A 19,132-nucleotide genomic window follows, 5' to 3' on the forward strand; every position below is an offset into this window, starting at 1 on the left:
CTAAGGTGTGATTTAAGATCTGTTTCCTTCTTATGTATTCAACTTGTTCATTGTTGATCTAGTATTACCCAACTAAGTCAAGCGGGAAAAGAAGAAAGAAGAAAAGAAGGGAAAGGAAAAAGGAAAAGGGAGTAAATCATGGTTGTCTTCACGAGCAAGATATGTAACAGTGGCTTAATATCTGAACCAAGCGCCAAGACGGAGACTATGGCCGAAGGTAAGGTATTGACTCCGCGAAGGTATTGCGAGTTTCCGCGTTGATCCTCGCTAAAAGTGATATATAGTGTTGCCATGAGCTTCGCAACTTCGGCGTGTGGTTTCAGTTAGCGATACTCATTTTTAACGTGGGCAACTTCGGCAGATATTCGGGAGAAGTATAAGCTTTTGCCTTACGCTATATGATTCTTCACAAGATGTGGGGTTTGGGTTATAGATGCAGGTACAGGTAGCTGACTTCAAAGGTGCTTTTCATTGGACCTCATGTCTCGTAGATATACATGCGTTTCCCAGCATGGTTGATCACCTCACCCAAGTATTCGGGAAATAGCAAAATCGAGGGTCCAATTTTTGAGAAGAATAAAAGTATTTTGCGGTTCAAGACAGCTTCATTAACAAGTACACCAGCAAGCACATCGCATACCATCACAACAATATAGGGTATCTAGTAGACGTAGCGGAAGTTCAAGTTCTCCCGGTCTGTCTTATCCTCGAATGCATGAACGAGGTTTGGATCGGCGGTGCTGAGACCTGCCTCAGCCACCAGCTTATCCTTCTTGGCGTTCTCACGCTTGAGGTGGAAGCGAAGGTAGATGACAGCGGAAACCATGCAAGCATAGCAAGCAAGATGAACACTCCAGGCAATATGATACCGTGGTTTATCTGTGTCAAGAAACACTTGAGGGCCTTTTATCTGTTAGCTGGAAACTTCTATACAGGGAAACTGAGATACTCACCAATTGCGTTACCAGCAGCCCATGACACGAATGTGGCAGCAACCACAGTAGACTTCTTGGTTTGGCCAGCAATATTTCGCGACACCATAGATAATGTGAGAGTTTGGGCAGACCAGAATGACATCGTGATGTAGTAACTAATAAGAAGGCCAACCTTGGTAGGCAAAGTGGTGTTTTCGACTGTCATGAGAACAATAGTTCCGATGAAAGACCTGTGGACTGTTAGTGTGGCCTCACTACAGAATGAGTAATGGGAGATACGCACGGAATGATGAAGCACAACATCACGAGTGTGTTCTGCTTATACTTGTTCACCAGCCATGCAGACGACAATAGAACAATAATAATGTAGGCACCAAGCACCATGGCAAGCAACTGAGTTTCCAGCGTAGTAAAGTTGAAACTCTTGATAACGATACCAAAGAATGCTCCGAGACCGCTGGTGGGGAGAGTGGTGAACATTTGAACAGCGCAATAGCACCACATCTGAGGATCACGGAACGCCTCCCACACCTGGTATGCATGGAATTGTCTGTTCTGAATACCCGTCTGATTGGAGCGAAGGCGTTCAACCATAAGACGCTTGTCGTTTTCGCTAAAGCACTTTGCACGCATAGGGGAGTCAGGCATCCACCAGATGACGAAGAGTCCCCAGAGAACAGAAACACATCCATATGTCAGGAAGAGTGCTTGCCAGGACTTGAGCACCTTGTCTCCTCCAATAAGGCTGAAACAGTAGGCCAACAAACCACCGACAATCTGTTGCGCACCGTTCATCATGTACCTGTTTTACGGTTAGATCAATATGCACGCTCTGGTAGACGAGTATCCACGTACCAGTATGTTACGGTAGCTGCTTGTTCCTCTCGCTTATACCACATCGAGGAAAGGGTCACAAAAATAGGTTGACAACAAGCCTCAAATATACCAAGGAGGGTACGGACAATAACTAGCCCAGTGAAGTTCTTGCATGCCGCATGGAGTGCTAGAATCATACCCCATAGGCAGATGTTGATGCCCAGGTACTTGCCGATTGGAACTCTTTGGATTATCCAATTGGTGGGGTATTCGACGATGAGAACAGCGATGTAGATACACGTAGTCAACCATGAGTACTATTGAGGGCAACAAAATTTAGTATGTGTGAGGAGATTAAATCGTAACAAGTATCGCATACCTTCTGCCCATCCTCCAGATTCGTATCGGTCCTAATCCCCATAATAGCCGAGAATGACATCGTTCCCTTGTCCAGAGCCTGTAGGAAATATGTGCAAATCATGATAACAAGCACACGACGATCAATCAAACGTTTGAGGCGCGTATTAGTCTCCTCGTCGATGTCGACCTGACTGTGGGCAGCATATGCTTGGATTTCCTTGTCGACACGGCTGATATCAATGTTATCCTTTGCAAGATCATCGCCCGAGAGAACCTTTTCGACATGTGAGATATCTTGTTTGTTCTGATACTCTCCCATCTCAATTTGAGTGTGCTGCTTTTGCACTACTTCGATTCCCTCAGCAGGCACTGTAATGTCCTGAGGGGCAACTTCAATCCCCTGCTGGGGGTCATTTTTGCCCTCGGCCATGTCAAAATGAAAATTATTAGGTGCAAGTACGGAGTTGACCAAGAAACACGAGGACAGGAAAGCGAGATATTCACTCGGACTTATAATAACCGTGGGATTTTGCTGTAAGGGCCGTGCATGATCCCAACTAGAACCTTGCAAGTTGTTCTAACCACATGTAAGATGATTAGCCGACTAAAATAGTCATGTGGCTTATACAATTGGTAGGTGTATCATATTAACCGGGACTCAAATCGAGTTAAACCGAGTCAAGCAGTCACCTCCGTCTCCTTCGTTTCCCCCGGCTTTCTTGGCAAAGGAGGAACATCACGCTAGTCTTCTACCACGTAGGGAAATCCGGGGATCTACTACCCCGGTGGCCGAAAGCTAGTGAAAACTTAGTTTCAAGGTAATTTTGTCTTTTTCAATCTCGGTCTTTTCTCACCCGAATCACGCTTTGTTCGCGCGGGGATGCTTTGTGGCGTTTGGCTGAAGAGCTCATTAGTGGAACAACTTCTACTAACATTTATGAGCGTTGAACCTCCCGAAGCAACATATTATTTTGTTTCCCGGAAAAAAAAGTCGTGGGAAAATCTTACTCGTGAAAGAATACAATAGCCAATCTCCCAGCATCACACAATGTCGTCCTCTAAGCCCACGGGCCCCGAAATTCATAACACCGTCAACCTGTTAATTCACAATTTGGTCAACATCAAAGATGAAACAGGACGGTTCTTGCTGCCACTTGCTGATGGACGAATTATTGATACAAAGTCATGGCAGGGTTGGGAGTGGACACATGGCATTGGACTGTATGGCGTGTGGAAGTACTACGAGATGACGGGTGACGAGAGATTGTTGCGCATCATCGAGGACTGGTTTGCTGCCCGTTTTGCCGAAGGTGGCACCACTAAGAATATCAATACTATGGCCGCATTTTTAACTCTCGCCTATGTTTACGAGAAGACCGGCAATGTCACTTATCTGCCGTGGCTCGATGCCTGGGCTGAGTGGGCAATGCACGAACTCCCCCGCACCCGCTATGGTGGGATGCAGCATATCACGTATATCACAGAGAACTATCAGCAGCTCTGGGATGATACTCTGATGATGACTGTCATGCCACTCGCGAAGATCGGAAAGCTGTTGAACCGTCCCCATTACATCGAAGAGGCGAAAAAGCAATTCCTCACTCACATCAAATATCTTTTCGACACAAAGACTGGTCTCTGGTTCCATGGCTGGACATTTGAGGACGGTGGACACAACTTTGCCGATGCGCGCTGGGCTCGTGGCAATAGCTGGGTCACAATAGTCATTCCCGAGATTATCGAGCTGCTCGACCTCCAACCAAATGATCCTATCCGTCTCCACCTGATAGATACCCTCGAGGCACAGTGTGAGGCCCTCCAGCGCCTTCAGTCATCATCTGGTGCATGGCACACACTTCTTGACCACCCCGACTCGTACTTGGAATCTTCTGCGACCGCTGGATTTGCCTACGGTATCCTCAAGGCCGTCCGGAAACGTTACATCGGTGCGCAATACCGTCCTGTTGCTGAGAAGGCCATCGCTGCGGTGATGGGATATGTGGATGAGAAAGGAGAATTGCAGAATACTAGCTTTGGCACCGGGATGGGTGACTCACTTGACTTTTACAAGAAGATTCCATTGACCTCGATGCCTTATGGTCAGGCTATGGCGATCATGGCTTTGGGAGAAGCCTTGCGTGATTTGTTGTGAGAAATGAAATGGGGATCAAATGTGGCAACGACTTGAATCATAGAGCACTAGATAATTAAGTGAAATGAGAAAAATCATGAATCATGAAATGTGATGTGTGAAATTAAATCTTCACTCAACTGGCCAGCGGCCCTGCACCTTCTTGCCCAACCCGGCTCTTTCCACTACCTCCTTGCTTCTTCTCTGTGCTTCTTGTACAATTTCCTCCTCATCCATCGTCAGCAGCACTCCATCCTTAACAACAACCTTCCCGTTTACCACAACAACATCAACATCCCGTCCACTCGCGGTATAAACAACTGCACTGACTGGATTAAACCAAGGCTGGGTGTGGATTCCCCGAACATCGATAGCCACAAAGTCAGCCTTCTTACCAATTTCTAGGCTACCGATCTGATCATCTAAGCCTAGTGCTTTAGCGCCATTGATTGTAGCCATCTCCAGCACGTTTTCGGCTGGAACTGCAGTTGGATCTTGCGAGATCCCCTTGTGAATAATAGCTGCGAGTTTCATCTCCTGCAAGAGATCACATGTATTGTTGCATGGGGCGCCATCTGTACCCAGGCCGATATTGACTCCGGCCTTTTCAAGGTCTGGCACTCTGCAGATTCCGGAAGCAAGCTAGATGGCGTGAGATTGGTAAGCCCCTGTGCGTATGAATAAAACTAGCAATGCGACTTACCTTTGCATTAGAGGTTGGGCAGTGTGCAACATGCGTCCCCGAAGAAGAAAGAATCCTTCATGATATCATTAGTCTCTGTTGCATGGAGTCACATATATTCAGCTCTTACTCAATATCCGAGTCATCCAGATGGACCATATGAACGAGGACTGTGGAGTCACTAAGCAAGCCGACTGATTTGCAATATGACATCGGGGTGTGTGACACCGAAGCAAAAAAGTCACGATCGGCTTTGACTTCAGCGCAATGCATGGTAATGGGTATACCCTTTTCTTTGGAAATGGTGGTCATTTCCTTATAAAGTGCGTCCGATACTCTAATGTATCATTAGCAAGAGACACCGAATTGCAGCCTCAGCTCATACCCTCCGGGAGTCCTGGCACCAAACCAGACTCTAATTCTATCGTCGGCCGCACCATTCCACTTCTCCCACATCTTCACAGTACCAAGCAAGGATGTTTCACGGTTCTCAACAAGGCCAGGATGCATGGCCCAGGCATCGTCTTTGGCATATTTTGCAATGTCCATGACAATTTTACCTAGACAGCCACGGATGCCACTCTCTTGAACAGCGCGACATAGCCCGTCGAAGCCATATCGATCTGCAAACTGTATTGAGGTTAGCCTCCAAGTACTCGAGGACAATCAAGCGATACAGTACCATGCTCTCCAAAAAGCAGGTAGTCCCCGATTTAAGCATCTCTCCGATACTTAGTCGTGCTGCAGCGTATCCGTCCGCCGCAGTAAAGTTACCTTGCAACACCCAGATCCTCTCACATAACCAGGACACCAGCTCGAGATCGTCAGCTGTGCCTCGTAGCAACGTCTGTGCTGTGTGCATGTGAGTCGAGATCAACCCTGGGATGATAATCCGACCAGATAGATCACAATCTTCGTCAGCTACGTACTTTCCCTTAAGGATATCTGTCTTGCCAATATCCACAATCACGTCGCCTAGTACGCGGATTGCTCCGTCCGTAATTATACGGCGTGAGGCATCCACGGTCACAACAGTGCCATTAGTGTACAACATGGCGAATTGTCTTGTCTGAAAACCCGAAATCAAATGTTACCGGCAATCACAGAGATTTCCTGTTAAGTTCCTGGTTAATGCAGCTTCAGGGCTACTTATATCGTCAAACTCGATACCCCCGCATCTGACGAAAAAAACCGGGAGACGGAGTCTGCCGATGCACAAACAACACAGGTCGTGATAAGATAACAATTGAAGCTTGGAAAAGGTTGACACATTGCCTATGATACGGGTGACATCTAATATTTCGGGATATACTGAGGAATGGGGTCCATCAAATCGAACTATTCCAAGTTTCTGGTGTCAAGATCCAAACAATTTATCCAAACTAGACACTATACTAGGAACTAAAAACTCTTCTTCAGCCACTGAGTCTGGGAGTTGCAGTACGCCAGCAGACCATCAAGACCCCATTCGACACCCATACCGCTCTGCTTGTGCCCACCGAAGGGAGCATTGGGCGCCACATCAAAGTGGCTGTTCACCCACACGACGCCGGACTGGAGTTGATCTGCCATGCGAGTTGCCCGTTCGAAATCCTTACTCCAGACAGAAGCTCCCAATCCGGTGTCCAAAGCATTGGCACGCCCAAGGACCTCGTCCTCGTCAGACCATTTCATAATAGGCAAGATGGGCGCGAAGGGCTCTTCCTGTACCACGCGCGATGTCTCCGGTGGATTATCGATAATGGTTGGGTGGATGAAGTACCCGGAAGACTTTTCAATGGAGCCTCCAAGCACAGCCTTCAGATTCTCAGTACCAATGCTGCTGAACAGGTCTTTGGCTTTCTCATATTGCATTTCATTTTGGACAGGTCCGAAGAAGGTATCCGCCTCGGTGCCTTGGCCGACTTTCAGGGTCTTGACAAACGTGACTAATTTCTCCAAGAACTCATCATAGATCTTCTCGTGAACATAAAGTCGTTTGATCATCATGCAGATCTGCGAGCAGCAGAGATAGGAAAGAATTCCAATCTTGGGGATAATGGCATCGATATCAACATCGTCGCAGATAATTGCCGGGTCGTTACCACCCAGTTCGAGCGTAACTCGCTTGAGAGTTGTAGCACATGCAGCCATGACCCGCTTTCCAGTGGCAATAGATCCAGTAAAGCTGATCTTCTCAATTCGCGGGTGGGCAGTGAACAACGGGCCAAGGGATTCATCACCGCTCAGGCATTGAATCACGCCAGGAGGGAGGAAGTTGGCCGCAAGCTCGACCAGTTTCAAGTCACAGTAAGGTGTGAAAGGAGATGGCTTCACAATAACGGTATTTCCGGTATATACAGCAGCGGCTATTTTACCGACGGCCAGAAGGACAGGGAAGTTCCAGGGGACAATGGCGCCCACCACGCCGATGGGTTTGCGGCGTTGCACTATCTTCCTATCTTCGGTTTCCTCGATGACATTATCGGTAATTTCAATGGCGGTGAGGCCGCGAATCCATATACCTGCCATACCCACTTCCGTAGATGATTGAGTCAGTGGCTTTCCTTGTTCCATTGTGAGGGTTTGTGCGAATCCCTCGGCGTTGGATTCAATGGCATCAGCCCACGCATGCAGGGCTTTACGTCGCTCCTCAAAAGAGGTCTTGGACCAGCTCTTGAAAGCATCTTGGGCCGCCTCTACGGCCTTGTCAAGATCATCTTGGGTGGAAACAGGTACAGGTGGATTAGGCTCAGTGTTCGCAGGGTTGATTCCATAACGGGTTTCCGATGTCGTAGTCAATTGATTATTGATCACATTATGGAATGTCTATTTCAGCAAAGATAAGTCATGATATCGGTGCCATCGAGCTTTTAGAGATTCTCACAGAAAAATCTAATGTTTTAGCGTCAGTCATTTTGAGTAGCTTTAACTTTCAATACTAGCAGATTGGCATTGAACGAGTGGAAACCATTGATTTAAATAGAGCCTAGCTATCTCACAATCGGGGCTAAAGGCATTGATGACACGTATTGATGGCATGCTAGAGGCATCCCAAAGCTGCAATTGGTTACCGAAATGCGCCTCAAATACCCTCAAAGTTGGCATGACCCGTATGCAGACATCAGTGCATTTCGTTCGCGCTAATATTCTCTAAATGGCATGTTTTGGACGATCTCTGTGGTGCATTTCCCGCTCTTTTGTGCTTCGGCCATCTAGCCTCAAAAAATTTGCGTCTTGGCAGCGGGGTATCAGGATCCCCCTCAGCTTCCTCTTCATGAACCACCAATGAATGAGTAGCCCCGGGGAGCTGTCAATGTGGGGGCCAAAATGTCAAGTGCCACGGGATTCGAGTGCGGCACTTCATCTTTCAGGACTTGGGCGTTCATGAGACAAACGTACGGTGGGATCAGCTGACTAGATGTATCCCGCCATCTAGGGCGCTAGACTCGGCAGGGAGTATGTACAACATAGTATTCAAGCCTACGCAATATCGATGAGATAGATACTAATGAAAAGTTGCCGTGCATTTGTTAGTAGGTAGCGACGGAGCGCAGGGCGCTGAGCCTTAGGAGGCACCTCAGTACACCACGGCCTGGTGCATATATACGAGCCTACACATATTGTTGATTTGCATTCAGACGGATTAACAATATTAATCACAAATACTGGTGATAGTGATTATGACCACTTGCATGGTGTGAGAAGCAGGCCACATTGAAATATGCAAGGGAAGGTTGAACCTTCCAATCTGATCTGTATTATGTCAGCATATTTCCCCTGGGTGGGTCTTTCCTCTTTTAGCCGCTTTCCAATATCAAGGCGCTTAATGAGGCTCATTGGGTAGACTTCAAGCATTACTTGTAGAACAGTTCATTTAATCTCTAGAAATGTCTCCTACAAAATGCCCCCTATAAATATTGTACATGCATCTCGGCCCACGTGATACTCTAGCTGATATTCAATAGACCTCCTTTAGGTATTGATCAAGTAACGACTGAAATGGGTAAATCCAAGGCCTTCACTTTGTAGACAAGATTACTATAGGAACATTTGTAGTCTTTCTACCATGAGATTTATCTAACAGTTATATACATACTCTGTACCAATGCATATTCACTTCATATAGGTGGGTACAGCTTCGTCATACGGCTCCATCAATGACAAAATTCCCCATAATAAAGTTCTCCATGTAAATTTCTGAATAGGGCCGATGCCCTAGCCCTGCAAGTATTTAAGACCACTCAGGGGAATTCTGTTTCAACTCTCGAACCCTCCTTGAAGTCATAGGCATTCACCCGAATAACACGTTATCATTTTTGACGTGTACTCGTTCGGAGTCGTTCCAGGGTTATAGACGAAACAAATCCACTGCCCCCCGCCACTACATTGTAACTAACTGACAGATCGCTATAAATAATATCCATATTCCACAAAACCTAACTAGCTGCAACTTCAGGAACACTCCAGGTACTAGTTTGTGGCTTACACCGGCGCCTGGGGGTTCCCGCCGCCACCTATCGCCCCCCACTTGGCGGAGTGCTCCGACTGGTCCAGGTAACTATCGACCCCTGAAATATGCCCATACCCCTGCCCCCGCAAGCCACAAATACAGTCTCTATGATGATTGACCTCTTCCCTTTCTGCAAAGAATGTGTTGAATCTGTGTCCTTCTACATTGTTTCATTCTGGTCTCTGAGTTGCTGAAATTGTGAAATTTTAATTTGTCATCATGCTGTTCCATAATCTGTGACTAATCGATGTGTTTTGATTAGACTACACGGGCGCAGCTCATGCGATCAGTTCTACGGATACATATCTGGGTCGGTTCAAGGCGCGCTGATTAGATATATACGACAATAGGACGGTCGCGTCCTAGATAGGATTCGTCTTTTCTACATACAGAAAGGTGGTTATATATAACGATGTCCTTTGGTTTATATAGTTTAGGTTTTCGCGATCAATCGAAATGTTATGTTGTACATTGCGTTTCTCCTTCAAGATCTAGACTGTTTACTTGCTTTTCATTTCATACCATAAAACGGGTAACTACGTGGGTGCTACTGTAGTTAACACTAAATTTGGTACTGTTGTTCGATGCCTCGAAGAACTTGACCCGTATTAAGTCCTATTAGACAACTATTTGGTATCTCATGGGTCACATTGGATTGACTGTACTAATACTTGCAGTCGCCATTTCCTCCCTCCTTGCATAGTTCTTACAGCTTGCAAGATAATATCTTATTGTGCTTCATTTTAATGATCTCATTCTTCCTCACAGACCCAAAAGGCAACGGTACATCTGAGAGACATGATGTGCATGTAGCACAAATCAAGTATAACCGTGATATCTTCTAACACATACAACATATGTATGAAGGATTTAACTGACGGGTTGAGATGTCTTGGCGCACAGACCCTGTGACATCATCCCCGGTCTCATCATTTGACATGACCGTGGAGGGGTCTACAACTTGCCTACGTCTGTCAGAATCTTGTTTATGCCATCATTGAGACGTACCTAAGCAATATATATTCTTGTCTATGAAATAGTCACACTACCAATTACATGTGTTGTTATTTTAGGTAGAATTTTGTCTTCTGGCCTGTGCGAGTTGACTGGATACCTAGAAAAGATCGTCCTTCGGATGACGAGCCGGCTGAGCGCCTTTTCGTCAACCTCCTACTATCTTCGAAGGCGATATGATGCTTGGCGTACGTTTTGTTTGACATCAAAGTAAATAGCAGGAATTACTATACCTCTGTAGCTTATTTAAACAACTTGATTCCCACATAACTATACATATCAGATCAACTTACTACACTACAATCTACTACACTACAATCTACTACACTGCAATCTACTACACCAAATCTTGTCTTCAATATACATCCGATACCAAACTCCATACCAACTTTATCAATCAATCATCATGTTTCACCGTCGTCGCCCCGCTACCACAACTACTCGCACCACCAAGCCTACACTGATGACCAAACTCAAGGGGCCACATGCGAAATCGCGCACCGTCAAAACCACAACGACAACACACCAGAATCCCGTCCACGGCCACCGTACTGGTCATACTAGCCACAGTGCTCGTACTGGTCCTACTGGAGGTCGTTTTGGTCATAAGCACGCCTATGCAACACCTAAGCATACTCGCCATCACCGCAAGCCCACTCTTGGTGACAAAGTCTCTGGCGCTATGTTGAAGCTGAAAGGAAGCTTGACGCATCGCCCCGCAATCAAGGTAAGCATCGAATGACTCTTATGGTTGAACTTGAATCTGAGTTAACATTTGAAACTAGGCTGCTGGAACCCGCCGCATGCATGGCACTGATGGACGTGGCGCACACCGTGTCTACTGATTGATACCCTGTATACCATCACGAGTTACGAATGATTAAGCCTTGAGGCTTTGGAGTTTCTTTTTGTTATTTCCGAGATACTATGATTTACCTGTACTATTAAGAGCCATATCTTTCAATGTTATTGTTAAATATCCCCAACCCTCCAAGGAGACGATGTCATGTTTGTAATCTCAAACCTAAAAGTAGATGTTATTCCATGCTAGACTGATCAATCAGCCGTCATTCCTCTAGGTTCTTAGAGTAAAACGAGATTATTTAAGAAGGCTAGTTAGTTAACTCATCAATTTTGGAGAGACAGAATCAATGATTCCTAACGATGGCATGTCTTCAGGTTGGAATTCAATGTGTATTTACCCCGCCTTTGTTTTGAAAGTGTATATACATACCAGTTGTAGCCGAGACAAGGGGACCTCGGGATATATCATATCTGCTTAGAGTCACAATTAAACTCTTAAATCAGATATGAGGTAAAAAGAATCAACGCAGGAATCGAAATGACGGGGGTAGAAGGCAATACCGGGCCGGTGCGATAGCGGATACCCCACTAAGATTTTACATAAGTGCGGGACTCCCCGATTTACTCACTTAGACAACCGAACCGTTTCAGCTATATATCTATACAATGCCTTCCCTTCAAGAGAGCAAATTGGCCTTCATTGGCGGTGGCAACATGGCCTCCGCCATCATTGGCGGCCTGCTGAGCAAAGGCGTCAACAAGCAGAATATCTGCGTTTCGGAGCCATGGGATGTCAACCGCGAGAAGATGGCCGCTCTCGGAGTGCGCACCACCACTTCCAATGTCGAGGCTGGAGGTGATGCCGATTTGGTCATCATTGCCGTCAAGCCCCAGGTTACCAAGGGTGTGTGCGAGGAGCTCGGTGGTGCCTGGTCACCCCGCGCTACTCTGCCCGTTGTCGTCAGCATTGCTGCGGGTATTACTCTTGATAGCTTGAAGGAATGGTTGACGACTAGCGATAGCCGTACGGCCCACACTGTTCGCGTGATGCCCAACACCCCTGCCTTGGTTGGCGAGGGTGCTTCGGGTGCCTTCGCTAGTGCGGATGTCACAGCGGGCGAGAAGGAGCTTGTTAATGCTATGCTCGGAAGTGTTAGCAAGGCTACTGAGTGGGTAGACCGCGAAGAACTTCTCGACGTTGTCACTGGACTGTCCGGTAAGTCTTCTGCGTCAAAAGCCATACGGCATGTCATCAACGCGTATCAATCTAACCTGATCAGGATCTGGACCTGCCTACTTCTTTGCCATGGTTGAGCACCTGGTTGCAAGTGCAACTGCTCTAGGTCTCCCCGAAGAACAAGCCACTCGCTTGGCTACACAGACATGTCTCGGTGCGGGCAAGATGTTGGTTGAGAGCTCCGACAGCCCTACTCAGCTGCGTAAGAATGTGACTAGCCCCAACGGCACCACACATGCTGCTCTCCAGACATTTGAGTCTCTCAACTTTAAAGAGATTGTCGACAAGTCTGTCCAGGCCGCCACCACCCGAGCTGCTGAGCTTGGAAACACCCTCGCCAAGCCATAGAAAGAGCAACTCAACAAAAATTAAATAGTTGGAATCTGTGTAATGATATCCAAGATAGTCATGCGCAATGAAACAAATAAACAAAATACAATTAGCCCCTATTTACGTGGACTTAAGTAGACTGCCCAATATTGGAGTCACGACTCCGACCACAGTGGCCCGTGCGTATCGCCTTCCAGAAACTTGGAACAGCTTGACAGTTGGAGCTTCTTCTTCACAGGCATATTATGTATGTACAATAATGGTTTCTTTTTGGCCCTGGAAGGTGAGTTATGTGGTTACTTGTTTCACTTTACTTCCACTAACATTACCCAGGGCGATGACAACTCTGCGGCTTCTTTTGAGAAGACCCTATCCACGCTGTCGACTAAGATCGCCCAGGCTACCGCGCGACTCGACCAGCAACGTCAGTCTTCCCGGCGCATCAAAGCTCTGTGGACCCTCTACTCGACATTTGCCTATCTATTTTATTCTATCGTTCTCGCCCTCATACTAGGATGGGAGAGCTGGGGAGTCAAGGAATATGCAGCCATAGTAGGCGGGCCGGTGCTGTACGTCTGCCCTCCATCAACACCTTCCAACATCGCTAACATATAGTTCTTCTTCCTCCAGGATCTACGGTGTGCGCACTCTCAGCTCTAGAATCTTCGACTACCGAATTTCCCGCATCCAACGCCGCCTCGACGATTTCCATAAGCAGCGCGAGGAGACCATCGAAAAGCTCAAGGTCGCGACCAAGTACAACTCCACTCAGCAATTGCTAGAGAAGTATGGCGGCGAATCCCCAAAACCCTCACCGGCCAAGGGACAGGACGAGACACGCCAGCCTGCCCAGCAGCAACAGCACGTGGCCCGCACTGGTCTCCCTCCGCCACCGACTGCGAACATTCGGCGTCCCTCCGCACCGCAAACCCAGAATGACCCGCCATTCCCCAGTTCTCCATCACCACCTCTCGAGCTACCCCAGGCACCGCAAACACCTCAGCAGCCCTCTTTCCCACCCTCTCTCCCTCCCCAAACATCCACCGATCAACCTGGCTTTGCACCGAACGCATTCACCCAGAACGGTCAATACATCGAACAGCCACACTGGTACGATCGTCTCTTGGACGTTTTGCTGGGAGAAGATGAAACACAACCCCGCAACCGGATGGTCATGATGTGCACCGCGTGCCGGCTCGTGAACGGTCAGGCACCCCCCGGGATCAAAACACCGGAAGAGCTGGGCCGCTGGCGGTGCTGTAGCTGTGGAGCTTGGAATGGCGTGGAAAGTGAGACAACGAAGATCCTCAGCAGCTTGCGTCAAGATGCTGTGCCAGGTGAGGGAGCTTGGGAGCCTGTGTCGAAGGCGGAGACGGATACTCAGTCCTCCGAGAGCATGGAAGAGGGTGTGATAGTGGCTTCGAGTGAGGAGGAACAGATGGAAGAGGCACCTAAGCCTGCCCCTGTCCGACGGTCCAAGCGCGGTGCAAAGGGAAACAAGGCCGAGGAGTAGACCAGATTTGACTACTTTATTTATTTGGGCCATGCCAATTGGCTACATCGCTTACAATTCTATTGAAGGTATTCCCGGAGTCCAAATCCAACACTTCTCACGTGGTATCTATGTATCTTAGCAAAATCAAAATCATACAAATCATTCAGGTCATTCGGAGCACGCCAATTTCCAAATCATTGACTTCGAGCTCATGTAGAAACCATCGGGTGTAACGTCAAGTGCTCAATAGCAACATTGGCGACCTTAACCTCAGCCTCTTCGGCAGAAGCACAACCCTCGACCAGCGCGATCTCATTCTGGTTTACGATCGCCGAGCACCGATACGTAGCCACACCCCCCGACTCGACCCTCTTCCTCTTAAAGACCAATGTACCTGCTCCCTTGACCATGTTCTGGGCAATGTTCCGCGGATGAACAACATTGACCCCGTCGGCAATAACACGCTGAATGTACCAGACCAAACCGATACGTTCGACGAATGCATGACACACATTCAAATCACCCCCACAGTCAATGAAAATCGCCCCAAGAACACTCTCGATGATATCCGACAAGAATTTATCCGCGCGCAGGCGGGCGAACAATTCCCACGGGTATTGAGTTCCGTGTTCCAGGGCCTCGCGAATCTCACCACGGAGACCTTGGTGTCGCTCGAGACATGCTTCCCGAGCGGATTTGATGTTAGGGCCATGGGAGCGTAGGAAACGCCATAAGTGGATCTGGTCATATTGTGGCACAAGGTTGATGTCACCGTTGATTTGGGTGATGTGGGAAGGTTCATCTGGAGCGCATAGCTCCATGCAGAAGAAAGCGAGGAGGTTGGCGTTCACGACGGAATGTTTGAGCAGTGTCATTGGACCCTGATCCATTTCCACGGGGTGGGCTGCTATCACTGCCATGACGACCATGTCGAGGACGGCATCGCCGAGGAACTCTAGGCGTTGGTACGATTGTGTTGATGTATCGTACTCGCAGGATGCGTGCGTGAGTGCCTCTGTTAGGAGGGCTGGTTCTTGGAAAGTGTACCCGATCAGACCGGCTAGTCGGTGTTGGTTGATTAAGTTGCTCACGCCTTTCCCTTCTGGGAGAATGGGGGGTGAAATATCATTTGTGAAGAGATCAATTTCTGGCAAGAAGCGATGGAGACAGGCTTGCGCTTTGCGAATTCCGCCGTCCACATATGCTGCGCCGATGAGAGATTCCACAACGTCTGCCAGGACCTTGGTTGATATGTTTCTTTTGGCTGTTGATGCGTCCAACTTGTTCCTGATCAACGGTGCAGCCCATTTTCGAGGGGTGAATCGGCTCGTTAGAATAAAGCAATCAATGCCGGTGTCCAGGGCTGCACGGGCAAGGCGAGTGTTTTGGATGAGTTTGTCACGGCTCTCTGAGAGGTAGCCCTCGTGCCACTTGGTGTTCCGGAAAAACAGCTGACAACTAACGGTGAATTTGAGAACGGAGTCACCAAAAAACTCATATCTCTGATAGTTGGTGCTGGCCTGTGCAATCGGCGCGCTGATAGCCGTAATGACATGAGCGATATTTTGGATTCCGATTCCTTTCAAAATGGTATCGTTCAATCGATGTGCGACCAATGATGCCTCCAGCCGGTCTAGAATGGCAGAGATAAAAAGTCCAAAGAGAGCCTGTTTTGCTGGGAGCTTGTCGATAATGCAAGCCGAAGCAGGTAGGACGTAAGACTTCTTTGGTGCATCTACCTCTCCGTCTTCAGCGACATTCACGGCTCGCACCTGGAGGAGATTTCGTCGACGGGGAAGTGATGAACATTCAATTTCAATAGGCGATGACTTTGATACTTCGGTGGGAACAATCCATCTGCTGAATGTCCGTGGCTCGCTGAATTTGGACTGGTCACGGATGATACCCATGGGCGGCGAAGTTGGATTCCTCAAGTAGGCTTCCAGCGCGGGCTCCTTTCCTTCATACACCGCAAGCCATTCTCCCAGGCGGTCATGTGAGATATTGGGGACAAAGAGAGCCACGAAGTCACGGTCATCTCCTCGCTGACGTGAGCTTGGAGCTTGTAGATAGAGAGCTGTGATTTTTCTCATTTGATCCAATGTCTCTATTGTGGCCTCAAAATCCGTCATTTGTGGATCAAAGTAGAGTTTCATGGAGGTTTCAGGTTCCCAGTAGAGAGGAATAGGCTGCGGCGTCGGGGTCAACCTTGGCAAAACTAGGGAGATAGCCAGATCTTCATCGACACAACCATTACTATATATCTTCAAGCGTGTCTGGCACAGTTGGCGGGAAGACCAGCCTTGTGCAAGTTCTACAAAAGGGTCATACTGTTCTGCAGCTTGGATAATGGATGGGAGAGTTGCCTGTTCCGTGAATCTCAACTCTGGTTTTCGTGTCAACGGCAAAAGATTGTCATTGACTAACCCATATGAATGCAAAGCTTTGTATGCTTGAAATGCAGTATCCTTTCTGGCTGCTCGTTCTGTGCGCCACCAAGATCTCCCCGTTGTTCGTCGAACTGTCGGATGCACCGAATTTGGCAATGTGACTGTGCCCAAAAGCAATCCCGCACTGTTCTCTTCGAAGGAAAACATTGGTCGGTTGTCGCAAAACTCATCAACTGGCAATACAGCGCAAAAGTGATGTAGATGCTGCACTGCATCGTCCGCCGTCAACCGAGCACTGCCAACGGATGTCAGTAAATATCAAGAGAAGACATTCATTCAACTTACCTCGTCTTTTCCACCCATAGTATGTCTTTGACATCTTCGTCGGTGGCTTCGAGTTCATAAAGTTCCCGACGATGTCGCTCGTCATCTTGATACGCTTTAATCATAGCCTGCTCCAGTTCCTGCCATTTGTGAAGACTCAACAACTCATCCTCATTTGAGATCATGACAGCATATGTAGATTCTCTATGACGAGCACGCCCACGCCGCTGGACAAAGGACTTGAGGTTCGCAGGTTTGTCAAAGCAGATGACCATATTGCACGCGCTTATGTCAATCCCTTCTTCGAGGACTTCGGTGGCGACAATGAGATTTTTGCGGCCAGCTTTGAATTCATCCAGAGTATCCCGTTGCATATCACGATGAAGTAGGTCACCAAGACAGCTTTTGCGGCTTCTATCACTCGCCCAACCAACATAAGCGGCACACTGGAAGCGATCTCTAGTTTTGGGATGTAAAGATAAAATTCGAGCCAACACACTAACAGTTACTCTCTGCTTTGCGAAGAGTAGTCCAGAAAACCCAGGCCCATCCATTTTTTCGAGAAAGTTGATAAGCATTTCAAGCTTGATGGATACGTGATCACTCTCGGCTGAACCTGGTGCAGGCATTGCACGCAGCAGTTCCAAGAGGTAAATTCTCTCCATTTGGTCCAGATGTGACATCTCACTAGCATCTTGGATTGAAAGCTGGAGTTGGTCAATTGAAGTGCTGATGAAGAAGTCGGTAGCCCAACCTCCAAGCTCCTCGTAAATATGACGGCTGCGCGCCTGGAAAATGCTCAGTTGCTCGCTACAGAAGGTCTTACCTGTAGTGAGGGCCTTCGTCAGCTCCGCAGTCTGATTCTTTGACCGTAATGATTCGACCCAAGGGTCATCCTCTATGTTATAGGCCTTGCAACATTCTATGAGAGATGAGAGTAGCTGGCTTCCAAAGCCATACTGTGCTTCATCAAAATGTATATAATTAACACGCTCAAGACGAGGGCGATGGGTATTCTCCAAAAGTTCAGTACGATGGACACGTGGAGTCTTGCATATCGCATCCAAGTTAGATTCGATTGTCCTGGGTGGAAGATGGTCAGTTGCCGGGTGGCTTATCATGTGGTAGATAGACTGACTCAAGCTCATTCTGACTCGAACGGACTACTGGGCTAGCAGTAAGTCCCAAAATCCGAGGTACAGCATTTGGACCGAACCTTAGTAGGGTAGGACGGTAGTGATTTTGCATAATCTTGTTCGCCGGGTGGCGTCTTGTGCAATGATGAGCTGCATTTCATGTTATTAGTATGGACTTTGCGATACCATCAGATATGTCATGTACCCTCATCAAAAATAAGGAGAGAAAGTCGGGACATGCGAACGAAACCATGGCCTAAAGCATCAGCAAGGACAGCATAGGTTGAGACAACCACGCGGACATCCTTGAGCACTTTGTCCCATACACCCTGTTCAGTCCATCGGTCGACATTGTCCAAACCAGTTAAAACTTTAGTTTTCACAGAGAGGATCTGGCTAGTGATGACTTCATGTTGTTGAAGGCTCAATGCCACGGTGGGAGCAAGAAACCAGACAAGCTGTGACACATGTGAGCTAAAAGCAAGTCGAAGAATTAACGAGTTGTATCACCTTTTCTGGGGAATCACAGTTCTCAAGTTCATCTATAATCCGAAGAATGGCACTACAAAAGAGTTAGGAAAATGTGCCGATAAAAGGAGCGTCACCTGCAAACATGCATATGAGTCTTTCCACTCCCAGTATCCATCTATCGACAGTCAGTATCCTTTCAAGCCTCAAAACTCAAGAAAACATACAGCGACAATGATATTCTCTTTACGGCTAGCCTCTAACATTTCCAGTTGGTACCCGCGAGACCGGTAGGCAGCACCATCACTACTCAGACCCGTGCAATCCATGATAAATATCAAGTCTGAAATAAGACTATAATCAATGGACTCTGTATTGAAGAAAGAAAAAGGAGAGAGATGAAAGGAAGCAAGCGCCAGGAAGCTGTTTGTTAGTGGGGTGAGCTACGGCATGGTGCAGCGGCCATCACGCAGCTTTGGTCCAATGACCATCACGGCCCATTCGATTCCCTTTTAGGT

The 19,132-nt window shown here is 47.7% G+C and overlaps 8 protein-coding genes across 8 annotated transcripts; 4 read left to right on the forward strand and 4 right to left on the reverse strand.

Moving 5' to 3' along the window:
• Nucleotides 1–661: 661 nt before the first annotated feature.
• PGRI_023840 (uncharacterized protein) lies at nucleotides 662–2,541 on the reverse strand (the record flags this gene model as incomplete). The annotated part of the gene is made up of 5 exons (XM_040790097.1): nucleotides 662–903; nucleotides 954–1,165; nucleotides 1,219–1,737; nucleotides 1,791–2,068; nucleotides 2,131–2,541. The coding sequence occupies 5 exons, from the start codon at nucleotides 2,539–2,541 to the stop codon at nucleotides 662–664; spliced, it is 1,662 nt and encodes a 553-aa protein (XP_040647050.1).
• A 618-nt stretch (nucleotides 2,542–3,159) lies between these two features.
• PGRI_023850 (glycoside hydrolase family 88/105 protein) lies at nucleotides 3,160–4,263 on the forward strand (the record flags this gene model as incomplete). Its single annotated transcript, XM_040790098.1, has 1 exon — nucleotides 3,160–4,263. The coding sequence occupies one exon, from the start codon at nucleotides 3,160–3,162 to the stop codon at nucleotides 4,261–4,263; it is 1,104 nt and encodes a 367-aa protein (XP_040647051.1).
• A 111-nt stretch (nucleotides 4,264–4,374) lies between these two features.
• Nucleotides 4,375–5,978, reverse strand: PGRI_023860 (amidohydrolase; the record flags this gene model as incomplete). Its single annotated transcript, XM_040790099.1, has 5 exons — nucleotides 4,375–4,884; nucleotides 4,946–5,000; nucleotides 5,055–5,261; nucleotides 5,310–5,554; nucleotides 5,607–5,978. The coding sequence occupies 5 exons, from the start codon at nucleotides 5,976–5,978 to the stop codon at nucleotides 4,375–4,377; spliced, it is 1,389 nt and encodes a 462-aa protein (XP_040647052.1).
• Nucleotides 5,979–6,325: 347 nt separating this feature from the next.
• On the reverse strand, nucleotides 6,326–7,820 carry PGRI_023870 (aldehyde dehydrogenase family protein; the record flags this gene model as incomplete). The annotated part of the gene is made up of 2 exons (XM_040790100.1): nucleotides 6,326–7,732; nucleotides 7,791–7,820. 2 exons carry the CDS (start codon nucleotides 7,818–7,820, stop codon nucleotides 6,326–6,328), a joined length of 1,437 nt encoding a protein of 478 aa, XP_040647053.1.
• A 3,016-nt stretch (nucleotides 7,821–10,836) lies between these two features.
• On the forward strand, nucleotides 10,837–11,275 carry PGRI_023880 (uncharacterized protein; the record flags this gene model as incomplete). Its single annotated transcript, XM_040790101.1, has 2 exons — nucleotides 10,837–11,157; nucleotides 11,216–11,275. 2 exons carry the CDS (start codon nucleotides 10,837–10,839, stop codon nucleotides 11,273–11,275), a joined length of 381 nt encoding a protein of 126 aa, XP_040647054.1.
• Nucleotides 11,276–11,900: 625 nt separating this feature from the next.
• PGRI_023890 (pyrroline-5-carboxylate reductase family protein) lies at nucleotides 11,901–12,819 on the forward strand (the record flags this gene model as incomplete). Its single annotated transcript, XM_040790102.1, has 2 exons — nucleotides 11,901–12,450; nucleotides 12,515–12,819. The coding sequence occupies 2 exons, from the start codon at nucleotides 11,901–11,903 to the stop codon at nucleotides 12,817–12,819; spliced, it is 855 nt and encodes a 284-aa protein (XP_040647055.1).
• Nucleotides 12,820–13,060: 241 nt separating this feature from the next.
• Nucleotides 13,061–14,314, forward strand: PGRI_023900 (uncharacterized protein; the record flags this gene model as incomplete). Its single annotated transcript, XM_040790103.1, has 3 exons — nucleotides 13,061–13,084; nucleotides 13,135–13,370; nucleotides 13,432–14,314. The coding sequence occupies 3 exons, from the start codon at nucleotides 13,061–13,063 to the stop codon at nucleotides 14,312–14,314; spliced, it is 1,143 nt and encodes a 380-aa protein (XP_040647056.1).
• A 191-nt stretch (nucleotides 14,315–14,505) lies between these two features.
• On the reverse strand, nucleotides 14,506–18,943 carry PGRI_023910 (putative RNA helicase/RNAse III; the record flags this gene model as incomplete). Its single annotated transcript, XM_040790104.1, has 5 exons — nucleotides 14,506–16,981; nucleotides 17,032–18,093; nucleotides 18,149–18,296; nucleotides 18,352–18,604; nucleotides 18,842–18,943. The coding sequence occupies 5 exons, from the start codon at nucleotides 18,941–18,943 to the stop codon at nucleotides 14,506–14,508; spliced, it is 4,041 nt and encodes a 1,346-aa protein (XP_040647057.1).
• Between the last annotated feature and the right edge of the window lie 189 nt (nucleotides 18,944–19,132).

This window comes from Penicillium griseofulvum (assembly GCF_001561935.1).
Source record: "Penicillium griseofulvum strain PG3 chromosome Unknown contig_80, whole genome shotgun sequence".
Taxonomy (NCBI): Eukaryota; Fungi; Ascomycota; class Eurotiomycetes; order Eurotiales; family Aspergillaceae; genus Penicillium; species Penicillium griseofulvum.